This window comes from Geotrypetes seraphini, chromosome 5, assembly GCF_902459505.1.
Source record: "Geotrypetes seraphini chromosome 5, aGeoSer1.1, whole genome shotgun sequence".
NCBI lineage: Eukaryota > Metazoa > Chordata > Amphibia > Gymnophiona > Dermophiidae > Geotrypetes > Geotrypetes seraphini.
The window spans coordinates 46,187,557-46,200,290 of NC_047088.1; the positions used below are offsets into that span (position 1 = coordinate 46,187,557).

Here is a 12,734-nt window from a genome sequence, read left to right on the forward strand (position 1 = left end):
GATAAACTTGATGTGGATGGGAGCATAGGATGAATTCATCTCAAATTATGTTTAATACTAGAAAATCATTTGTTTGTGAAGAGCGGGAGAATTTAGCCAGAGGTAGACTTCATGTGGATTACAAATTTAATATATTGGATAACATTCATATATTTCAACCTTAAAGAATAGCCTTAGTGGGTCAGACCAATGGTCCATCAAGCCCAGTAGCTAGTTCTCATGGTGGCCAATCCAGGTCACTAGTACCTGGCCAAAACCCAAGGAGTAGCAATATTCTATGCTACTGATCCAGGGCAAGCAGTGGCTTCCCCCAAGTCTTTTTCAATAACAGAATATTGACTTTTCCTCCAGGAAATTGTCCAAACCTTTCTTAAAACCAGCTACACTACCCGCTCTTACCATAACCTCTGGCAATGTGTTCCAGAGCTAAACTATTTTCTGAGTGAAAAAAAATTCCTTCTATTGGTTTTAAAAGAATTTTCCTGTAACTTCATTGAGTGTCCCCTAGTCTTGGTAATTTTTGATGTAGTAAAAAAGCAATCCACTTGTAACCGTTCTACTCCACTCAGGATTTTGTAGACTTCAATCATATTTCCCCTCAGCTGTCTCTTTTCCAAGCTGAAGAGCCCTAACCTTTTTAGTCTTTGCTCATACGAGAGGAGTTCCATCCCCATTATCATCTTGGTCGCTCTTCTTTGAACCTTTTCTAGCGCCACTATATCTTTCTTGAGATAAGGCAACAAGAAATGAATGCAATACTTCAGATGAGGTTGCACCATGGAGCAATACAGGGGCATTATAACATTCTTAGTCTTGTTAACCATCCCTTTTTAATAATTCCTACATCCTGTTTGCTTTTTTGGCTGCTGCTGCACATTGGGCGGAAGGTTTCATCGTATTGTCTCCGATGACACCCAGATCCTTTTCTTGGGTGCTAACCCCCAAGGTGGTCCCTAGCATCTGGTAACTGTGATTTGGGTTATTTGCATTTGTCCACATTAAATTTCATCTGCCATTTGGACACCCAGTCTTCCGATTTCCTAAGGCTCTGCCTGCAAATTCTCACAATCTGCATGCATTTTAACAACTTCAAACAGTTTAGTGTCATCTGCAAATTTAATCACCTCACTCGTTGCTCCAATTTCCAGATCATTTATAAATAAGTTAAACAGCACCGGTCCCAGTACAGATCCCTGCGGCACTCCACTGTTTACTCTCCTCCATTGAGAAAAATGACCATTTAACCTTACCCTCTGTTTTCTATCTGATAACCAATTCCTAATCCACAACTGAACTTTGCCACCTATCCCATGACTCTTTAATTTTCTCAGGAGCCTCTCATGAGGAGCTTTCTGAAAATCTAGATACGCTACATCAACCAGCTCACCTTTATCCACATGTTTATTCACACCTTCAAAGAAGTCAAACAAATTGGTGAGGCAAGATCTCCCTCGGTTGATACGTGGACTACATCTGGTCTGGGCTTCCACGATGGTATTTTTAAATAACACCAAAACTCACCCTCCAATGAGTGTGTAAGACACTCATTGGAGGGTGAGGTTTGAGGTTCTTTTCCTTTTTTTAAAAAAATAAACTAAATATACTATAAGCACATGAACTTTCTCTCACTTCTTTTGGAAATATTTTGTTGAATTGAGTTAGTTTTTTTTCGTGCTATTTTTAAATAACATACATGCCTGGTTTACAGTCCTAACCTTTGCAACTGATCTTTTTAGCTTCTTTTTAACCATTGTCTTCATTTTATCATAGTCACCCTTTCGATTTCTTTTGCGACGTCACGTTATGATCACTGTTTCCCAGCAGACCCAACACAGTTAACTCCTGTATTATGCCTTGCATTCCACTAAGGACCAAATCTAAAATAGTTCCCCCTCTTGTCGGTTCCCAGACCAGTTGCTCTAAGAAGCAGTCATTTATGACATCTAGGAATTTTGCCTCCCTAGCATTTCCCAAAGTCAAATCAGTTCAGATATTCATCAAAACATATCGCCTTGACTAGCTTTCTAAATTTGAGATAATTCGTAATCCGTCTCACTTCCAATGGACTGCTATTCTGTATAGCAACTGATTGATATTGAAAAGTAGAAGTCAACATTTTCTTATATTTCACTCTTTTAAACCAATGGTTAATTTAACTTTAGACAATTCCTGCAATTAAAAGATGATTTCTTAAAAGACGAGACTACAAGTGGAATCAAATAAGGTGCCCCTGTATGGGACTTCAAATGGTCTTTTTAAAGACCTATGACTTTATTTCAATTTATGTTGGCCTGAAAAAAATATAACTGTTGGTTGGTTCAGACACCTTTCTTGCCTCTTTTTTGTTCTTGTTTTATTATCGAGGCTAGCCCCCTTCTTCTTTCTGTTCTGTTACATACTCCTAGAAGGACATTTTCAAAGCTATTTGCCCTAGTAAGTTGGTTGTCTCAAATTTTTCCTCCTTCTTTCTAGCTAAACATACATGCACATTAGGGCAAGACATTCCAGAGGTATATTTTTAGTGGGTTCTGAAAATAACCCAGAAAGCCTGAAGTTTCAAATCTTGGTGCATTATTTTCTGGCAGAATTGTGCCCACACTAAAAGGGGGTGATAAGACCTTCCCTTTGACACTTGGTGCAAAGTTTGTGGCTAACAAGTACCCTTGGGTTCTGGTCAAGACAGGCAATTTGAAAATTGGCCTGTTAGGGATTGTAATTTACCCTCAGCAATACTGGTGAGGCAGGCACATTGAACTTTTTCTAAGACAATACTAAACTTACTTTTTCTGTGCAGGAACTCTGCAACTAGGGCTGCTACATGAACATAACACATGGCTGCCTGTGGAGGACAATACATATCAGTATCCACAAGTTCATCTATGCAACTCAGTCTCATCTTCACGCTTTTTCACTTTTACATCAGTCACCTCTGAATAATCTCCATTTTTCAGGTGAATCTTGGCCATGCTGTCCAGCCAGGTCTTACGAAGCTCTGGGGTACTTGCGTAGGACTTTGCCAAGCTGTACTGCAGATCTATCAGCATTTCCGGATCTTTCTCATGCTCCTTCATCTGTGCAGTAGCCATAATTACTGTACGGATTCTCTTAGTCAAGTCTTTGACCTCTGAAGGAAAAGCAGTTGCCTATCAGAAAACATATCTAAATTAGAGGCAAAAGTCTGGCACTTGGTTATTGAAACAATAAAGAATCATGTGTGTCCAGTCTCAAAGAGTGTACTGACTGGAATTTGTCATTAAGAAGTCAGATGAAAATGGCAGAACACCATTGGTTGCAAGGTGGCTCACAAGCAGCCTTATTCGTTTACTCAGGAGTCAGTAACCTGCGGTACTATACTGAGCTACCACTGATTGGTAATTGGTATAGTAAGTCAAGCTACACTTTACTCCACCTTAATCACTACCCTTCTTATTCCAGGAGAATGAAGGTAATTCAGTGGGATAGTTAAGGCTTAGGAATTAAATTTAAGGATTGTACAGAGAATTAGTCTAGGACAGGGGTAGGCAATTCCGGTCCTCGAGAGCCAGAACCAGGTCAGGTTTTCAAGATCTCCACCATGAATATATATGAGATGAATATGCATGCACTGCCTTCTTGAGATGCAAATCTATCTCATGCATATTTATTGTGGATATCCTGAAAACCTGACCTGGCTCCGGCTCTCGAGGACTGGAATTGCCTACCCCTGGTCTAGGAGAACGAGTGTAATTCAGTGGGATGGTTAAGGCTTAGGGGTTAAATTTAAGGATTGTACAGAGAGTTAGTCTAGGAGAACGAGTGTAGTTGGAGAACAAATGTAGTTGGTTAGATAAAGAATTAAGTTTAAAACACTAAAGACTGGGTTGGGACTATTTTTATTATTGTTTTATTTAACACATTTTGGACTGACTGTTGAAATGTAGAATCAAATATTGGAAAATAAATAAAGTCTCCTGTCTTCCTGGGAATGTTTCCAGCAGCACATGTAATGCAAATCCTTTCAGCATGCATAACAATCTCTGAGAACATAAATAACCTTTTTTGAAATAGAAACAAGTCCAAAACATAAACCAAACTCCCCAAAGACCTGACCTAATCACACTAAACTTTAGCCTGACTGAGCAACTCTGCACAGGGATAAAAGGATAAACACAGCTTTAGACACTATCAGGTTCCAGATCTGCTGAGAGTACATATTTCCACCTTATAACCCTTTGGTAATAGGAAAGGTTCAGGTTTATCTTTATTTGATATTATCACTAAAGGAACATATCATCTTAGTGGTTAATAATAGCGGGATAGATAAAGCAGGAAAAGGAACTACAAAATTAATAGGAAAGAGGAAAGTTGTACCCTTAGGGGCTCACCATACCCAGATACACATGTATGGTGCAGTATTTAGAGCCACAGCCTCAGCACCCTGAGGTGATGGGTTCAAATCCCACACTGCTCCTGGTGACCCTGGGCAAGTCACTTAATTCAAGTGAAACTCCACATCCACAAACTCATGGGATCAAAATAATCAAACCTCTACCACCCTTGAAAAAAAATCAATATCACTTTTCCTGTGTAAGAAATGATTTAAACCTTCATTGGCTCGCAACTTATAACTGGAGTGAATAATCCATAAATCACTAAAGAGACTTGAGGATTTTCAAAAGGAGGAGGAAAAAGCCTCAGACTCACACCTGCCGCTGCGGTTTAGCACGCATCCAGGCTTTCAAACAGAGCTATCTCATCGGCATCAAAAACTCCTCCTCCATCCATTCCTCCAAATTTCTTTCTTTATTTTAAATACATATTTGAAATGCAATCAACAAACTCCTCAAAGTTGAGAGCCAAACTGCCAATGCTCCTAGTATAACAGCTGAGTCAGGGTGCGACCATGAAATCGCTTCCTGCTAATGAGTTAGAACTACATACGGATGTATGCTAGAATGAAAATGTTAGAATCTTAACGTTCTAATGTTTCATGCACTTATCTATCTCTCAACATTAGAACTCCGCATTCAACAGTTCTTCTCCCACCACAGTCGCTCTGTGTACAACGGCCTAGCACTGCTGCTACAAGCAAGTCTGCTCAGCTAAAGCAATTTTCCAATAGAGCTCTCTGTGTGGTAAATATGTGTTCACCCACATAAAGTTTGAAAACTACATAAACTACATAAACTTCAGTGAATAGTAAACAGTAACAGGTTAGACAGCTCTGAAAACATAGAAATTTAGGGCCTGATTCTATAAATGGTGCCCAACTTTGTAGGCACTGCTCAGCATGGTTGTCAATCAACTGCTAGGCGTTCTTTATAGAATCATGTCTAGAGGCACCTAAACAGACTTAGACATCACTAGGCTTCATAGAAATAGGCATCACTAGGTGTGCAAGTTAGGTGCTGGTATATTAGGCTAGGTAAAACCTAAGTTTATCACGTCTATTCTCTGCTCCTAACCACACCTACTTTAGATATATTGAGAGTCTGAGGGGACAGATAAGGAAAAAAAAAGTACCTAAATGTAAAACCGCCTTGACGATCTTGTGAAGGGTGGTGCGGAAGACTAAGGGGTTATCTTCCGTTAATGCTATCATTCCACCTCAATACAGAAGGGTTGCCAGCCCTGGATGGACTACATGTCCCAGACTGCACTGAGCTTTACAGTTCAGCGCTGAGATGCCTTAACATGATAACCCTGCTGAGGGATGGGGTTCAGCAGGGAGGTGTTTATCTGCCACAGAGGAGAATCATTGGAGAGAGGTCCCCATGAGAGAGGAAATCTCTGAGCAGGGAAGGAGCCCTGGGGAGAGAGAGATTACCCCTTTCTTAGCTGTAGGCTGAGGGAGCCTTGGAAAGGTTTGGGACGTGTGCAAGAATCTTCAAGGGTAACTGGTCTCTACTGAAGCAGGATAGGCCAAGCCCATAAGAAAAATAAATGTGGAAGTGAATTAAGACTATGGAAACTCTGCAGTTTGTGCCTTTCCTGAGTCTGTGAGGAAACAGACTCAGGTCTCTAGAAAAATAAAAGCTTTCTTGTTGCGTCACCTTTTTACAGGGGTTGTTTGTGTTGCATGTGCGCAGTGCTCCGGGTGAGTCTGGCCTAAGTACCTAAATAAACAAATTTTATAAAAGGACCTAAATAAGCATAAACTTATGTGTTGCTAGATGCCACGCCTTAATTGCCAATAAAATAATTTTTTTTAATGGCGTGGTCAATTACCATGCAATTTAACCCATTAAAAACTAAGTTGCACACGCTTAGGGCACCTAGCGATGCCTAACGTAGGCACCGTTTATAGAAACGGACCCATATAATGCCAGAGTCCGGGCATTACATTTCTTGGCATAACATTAGTGGTGGTCAGCAAAAGCTACAAGTCTTGTACCTTCCATCTTTCTATAGTCAGCATAATAAAAACTCAATGTACCACAAGTTTTAGTATTACGTCATCACAGTAACAGTTTGTCAGCAGAAGTTACTGTCACTACAACATCATATCTACTGTGCTACTAGATGTATGTAACATGCAAGAGACAGTTCCTGCTCAAAAGAGTTTATGATTCATTCAAGAGGACACATAAAGGCAGTGGCGTAGCGAGGGCGAGAGGCGTCCGGGTGGTGGCGCCCTGCCCTCGTGTCCGTTCCTTCTCCGATCCCACCTGCCGCGTGAGCTCCCCCTTCACCTCTAGTTGACGTTGTTGCTCACGGCGGTCAACAACGTGCACCTCGCGACACCGTCGCCTCTCCCTCCAACTTCCCATGTGCGGCACCCGGAAATGATGTCAGCGGGAGAGCCGATGGGGTCGCAAAGAGCATGTTGATAGCTGCCGCTAACAACAATTTCAACTAGAGGTATGGGGAAGGGAAGAGGGCGTGTGCATGGAGAGGAGGAATGGGAAGAGGTGGGGGGGCGTGGAGGAGGAGAAGTGCCGGTGTCCACACCAACATGGCACCTGGGGTGGACCGCCCCCCCCTCTCCCCTCCCTTACTACACCACTGGATAAAGGATTAGGGAGTATCATCTATTATGGGAATGATTTAAATAATAACAGGTGAACAAGAGGTTAAGAGTTCAAAGCAGCCTAAAAAAAAAAAAAAAAAAAAGGTACCTTCATTGCTTTGTCGCTGTTGGCAAAGTTATTGATAATAGACAGCGACTCCTGAAATCTTGATCCTCCACTGAATGCCACATCTGCTATCAACTGACTCACTGCAATTATGACCTGCAAAAGAAAGTTTCTTTTACGTCTATAAAATTAAGCACCAAAGCTAAAACAAAGTGGAACTGTAGCTTCTGGATGTCATAAAAGCAGATAAATGAATGCAAAGTTTATTAGATATGTTTAAATATCCAAACGTTAAAATGCACATTGAACAAGCAAACAGCATTAGAAAACGAGCTTTAAAGATACTAGAAATTATTCCTTAAGAATAATGATGGCGTTTTGCTACAATTAAGCGCGTTCCCTTGCCAAATATTCTAATATGCTTTGCTTATTAGAGTAATAAAACTGGTACCATAAATTTTACCTTGTGTATAAGCTCACCTGTGGTGCCTGAGACATTAACCCTTTCAGGACCATAAGGATCGTAGGCCAATTTTTGTGGTTTTGACGACATTTTTATGGTAAAAAGGGCTTGCAGATGCCAAAAAATTGATTTTTTTTGTGAAATATCATTATTTTTATTTAAAAAATCAAACTTCTGGCTTATGGACAGTGTGGCAAGTGAATCTTCTCGTCAATCTGGCAACGACGCTAATGAATGAATGTCGGAACCATTTTGTTTACATAAAGGCAGTATCATATGGGATCCGTACATATCAAATTTAGAACTGTAGACTATCCCAATCAAAATGTATAGGATTTTAAAGTTATGGGACAAATATGTCCCTTGGTCCTGAAAGGGTTTTAACCATGAGGCTGATAACGTCTCCTTTCACTGACCTGCAGGTGTGTTCTCAGAAACGTCTTCCTCTTGGTGAACTCAAAGTTGTTCCTCATCAGCAGGTACAGAAGAGCGGATGCCTCGTTACGCATTGAGACGAGTTTGGAGGTGCAGCACTTCAGCACCTCGTAGCAAAAAGCTGCACACATGTTCACTCTTCCTTTGAAAAATGCTGAGGGAAACTTCAACGGGGGGGAAAAAAAGGGGTGAGAGCAAATTTGTATCTCATGAGTGAAGATAACACAAAAGTGGATTTTACCAGGAGAATTTAGTGGAAATCATTAATATGTAAATGTGAGACACATAAAGGAAATAGTTCACTGCTAATTTCAGTCACTAGGGGCTATGGGAGATGTTCTATAATCTTTAGCTGCTGGTGAGAAAAGCTCTGACATTTCAGACATTTTTAAAACTAGCATGCCGATATATCTTGATGTCCTAACCACAGATTTTGCAATGTATTACATCATCAATGAAAATCTGCCAGCTATTAGTTTTAAACATGTTAGCAGTCAGTGTCATGCCTTCTTTACCAGTGGCCTCCACAAATATGGCTATGATAGTAAATAATTATACCAGTCCCAAAATGTAGAATAGACCATACAATATCACAATGCTGGACTAGTGCAAACAGTTTCACATAATAACTTTGTTTTTTGCTATTTTATGAGTATGCCTCAGCCCCACCACTCCTCCGCTGTGCTATCTTGTGACTGCGTGGAGATTTATGTGGCACTTCATCATCGGCTGCTCATATTTTTTATATATAACTGTGAAAATCCTTCATGCATTCTTAAAAAGTTATCCTCTATGTAAAGGTGATGTAAATACTTAGCTTGTCAGCCAACGTCTGGGAGTCTAACCCGACATGTTTCGCGCCAAACGGCGCTGTATCAAGGGTCTCCCTAAGCATAGTATAAAAAGAAAACAGTTACCAGTGTGTTCTGCATAACTGCCCCTACAGCTTGACCCTCTACTTAAGTAATTTAAAATTTAAAAAGTTGTGCTTACCGAGTACGCACTAGTCATCCGACTCATAGTAATGTTAAGAGTAAGATGGCCGCGGCGTCTGACCTCGGAATATATGTAGTATCTACAGTCATTCATAAACCTGCACCTCCCCCACAGAATCGGATTGGACAACTCCCTAACCAACCAAAGACATCCACTCTATGATCATATGATCATATGCAAATTGAATGAAAATGAACAGAGGTATATCTTTACATTGGATACTGTAGCACCTTCAGGTTTGAATGCTGAGATAGAGTGGATGTCTTTGGTTGGTTAGGGAGTTGTCCAATCCGATTCTGTGGGGGAGGTGCAGGTTTATGAATGACTGTAGATACTACATATATTTCGAGGTCAGACGCCGCGGCCATCTTACTCTTAACATTACTATGAGTCGGATGACTAGTGCGTACTCGATAAGCACAACTTTTTTAATTTTAAATTACTTAAGTAGAGGGTCAAGCTGTAGGGGCAGTTATGCAGAACACACTGATAACTGTTTTCTTTTTATACTATGCTTAGGGAGACCCTTGATACAGCGCCGTTTGGCGCGAAACATGTCGGGTTAGACTCCCAGACGTTGGCTGACAAGCTAAGTATTTACATCACCTTTACATAGAGGATAACTTTTTTAAAATGCATGAAGGATTTTCACAGTTATATATAAAAAATATGAGCAGCCGATGATGAAGTGCCACATAAATCTCCACGCAGTCACAAGATAACACAGCGGAGGAGTGGTGGGGCTGAGGCATACTCATGAAATAGCAAAAAACAAAGTTATTATGTGAAACTGTTTGCACTAGTCCAGCATTGTGATATTGTATGGTCTATTCTTTACAAGTGGGACAGGCAGCATCCAGGTACTCTAAGATTCTGCCACGCCCCAAATTTTGATGCTCCAGGCAACCGTTTAGGTTGTTTAATGGAAGGACTGGTCCCAGGGGGGAAGGTGGAAGCATCGTTAAATAGTAGAAATTATTATAATTTTCAACACTGAAATAAAATTTTTAACTTGTAGACGAGATACTGATAAGAAATAAACCTCCGTTTTCAAAAGACTCCAACACGAGGGAGACATGACCTTTTCAGCTTCTCGATTATGGGTCTGAATTTTATTTCAAGCCAAAAAATGTGTCCTACCTTGCTAATGAAAGCTCTCTGTGAAGCAAACACATGTTTAAAAGAAGCTTCAGACTGCCCATTTTTCAAAAAAGCAAGATGGATATCAAAGACTTTTTTCATCAGTGGGTTATGCCCATCGTTGCTGAGAAGTTGTGCCTGCAGTATGACCAAAACACAAAATTTAAAACAAACTGGAGAAAATATTTCTTCACTCTGGAATTCATTACAGGAGGATGTGGTGAAAGCAGGGTTTAAAAAAGGTCTGGATTATTTCCTAAAACAAAAGTCTATAAGCTATTATTTAATGGCTTGGGAAAATCTACTGCTTATTCCTAGGTTAAGCAAAATCTGTTTTACTCCTTTTAATCTTGCCAAGTATTTGTGACCTGGGTTGGCTACTGAGCTTGATGGACCTTTGGTCTGACCAGTATGGCAATTCTTATGTTCCCTTCTTTCCCTTTCTGGATTCTCTGATTGTCAACAGGATTACTCTGTTGTGCTACTCCATTCCCTACCTAGAACACGTGGGGAACACAGTATTATTTTTTTATGTTCCTCACTGGATGTTTTTACATTCCAGATTATTTTTCTGGATTGTAAACTGCCATGCTGTTATTCTTAAAATTCCAATAGTAGTATATGAAACACTAGATAAATAAATAAATACTCATAGAAATGAGCTCTAGACTAGAATTTGGCACTTCCTGTTTTTTTTATCTTCAGTCTTGTCAGTTACGGGCCTGAGGAAATACTGCCAGTAACAAGCTGTTGCCAGTTAGGTGCTAGAATTCCTGCCATCTTCACATTATGAACACTCAAGTTTGGTAATCAGAAACAGAAATGATTCTTCATATTCTATTTTTATGAGAAAGGGGTTTTCTGCATGAAAAGTCTCTTATATACATGGATACAGCAGCACAATTTCAGAAAAGTCCCTTTCGGCATATAAAAGTATGTGCTCCCATGATACTGCACAAAGTCTTGATTGGAGGGGGGGTTGGGAAGGTGAGCTGGAGGAATCACGATATACCTGGATAAACAGAGTACACACTCACACATCTACATCTGCCTGGGTGCAGGTGTAAATTTATGTGCATGCCTTTGTGCGCATTTTGGGCCACATTCTGTATATGGCGCCTAAAAAGATAGGCGCCAGTATTGCACGTCAATCACTCTGAGGCACTCAATACAGAATTGTGCTTAGTGGGGCCTAACTTAAAACTTAGGCATCTGTAATGTAGGCCAGGGTTTCAAAGGCCTACATTCTAGATGCCTAAAGTCCTTTAGAGCAGTGGTTCCCAACCCTGTCCTGGAGGAGCCCCAGGCCAGTCGGGTTTTCAGGCTAGCCCTCATGAATATGCATGACAGAGATTTGCATATAATGGAGATGCCAGGCATGCAGATCTGCTCCATGCATATTCATGAGGGCTATCCTGAAAACCTGACTGGCCAGGGGGTCCTCCAGGACAGGGTTTGGAACCACTGCTTTAGAGAATGGCGCCTAGCGGTGCCTAAGTTACTCTCCACCCCTAAACATGGTTACTTTACTTTTAGGTGCCTGTCTTTTGCAGAATCACGCCCAATTAATTTTGATTTTATTCAATTATTAGATTGCTAAATTGAAGCCAATTTACCAATTTAGCTATACACCTAACTTTAGATAGCCTTTGTAGAATTTGCTCCTTTGAATGCTTAATTTCTAAAGGCAAATAGTTTCCTATGTTGCCTTTAAAATAAGGATAGAAAAGGTGCACTTTTAAGAATTTTTTTTAGCCTCCCGATCATAAAGTTCCCGTTAAAGTATTTTAAAACATAGCCCATTCCTCTTTCTCGTTTGCTTCTCTGGAATGTATTGATGCCTTCAGCTCTCACCTTGAAACTCTGTGTGAAAAATGAAATGGTATCCAGCACAGTTAGAGAGACTTCTGTGGCACTGTTACCTTCCAGTAATGCCTGGTGCGCGACGTCAGCTTCTGAGGTCCCACAACCTGGACACAGTTTATAAAGTGACAGGACAGAATCAGCAGCAGTAAAGTAAAAATGCCCAGCCTATACAGCAGCAGAGTCCACTGATCCCACACTGGCTTCATCGGGCACAGGCATGGATTATTTAAAATATGCTCCACAAATTTGGAATTCACTTCCACTCAATATAAGAGAAGAAAAATCACTTAGCAAGTTTAAAAGTCTCCTAAAGAGCTGGCTATTCAAGGACGCGTTCCAATAGATTTGTCTTAGCCTATAATAGTTTCAGGAAGACGATCTAATAGAATCAAGTGGGTATTTGTTCCCAAACCTTTTGTGACTTAACCCTCCCCTTGTTTTATCTTCACTTTTAATTGGTTTTTTTTTTGTTTTTTTTAGAATTGTATTTATGCTAATTGTTGTTAATCCCTTCCCTCCTTACATGTACTATTGTACTAGTAATGAATGTTATGTTTGTTGGTTTTTAATATTTTACATAATTTTGGAACTTGTGTAAATCGCATTGGATTTGGACTATGCGAGGTAATCAAAGAAACTAAATAAACTTGAAACTTGAGGCAACAGAGCTGCTTCAGGAAATTGGACTTCTGTCAAACTTATTTGATTTTTTTTCCCAGTTTATGAATTATTTTAAATTTTATTCCATTGTTTTTACCCCTATTCTTTTTATTTTATTA

General features: G+C 40.2%; 1 protein-coding gene across 8 annotated transcripts in view; it reads right to left on the reverse strand.

The window, feature by feature from the left end:
* DOCK11 (dedicator of cytokinesis 11) overlaps window positions 1-12,734 on the reverse strand; it is a 247,141-nt gene that overhangs the window by 54,849 nt on the left and 179,558 nt on the right. For all 8 annotated transcript variants that reach the window (XM_033945546.1, XM_033945543.1, XM_033945542.1 and 5 more), the window contains 6 exons: window positions 11,944-12,059; window positions 10,090-10,227; window positions 7,935-8,117; window positions 7,098-7,211; window positions 2,928-3,143; window positions 2,782-2,839 (listed from right to left, as the gene is read on the reverse strand). In XM_033945546.1, the coding sequence (XP_033801437.1) occupies window positions 2,782-2,839; window positions 2,928-3,143; window positions 7,098-7,211; window positions 7,935-8,117; window positions 10,090-10,227; window positions 11,944-12,059 (825 nt within the window). The remainder of the gene's footprint in view (window positions 1-2,781; window positions 2,840-2,927; window positions 3,144-7,097; window positions 7,212-7,934; window positions 8,118-10,089; window positions 10,228-11,943; window positions 12,060-12,734) is intronic.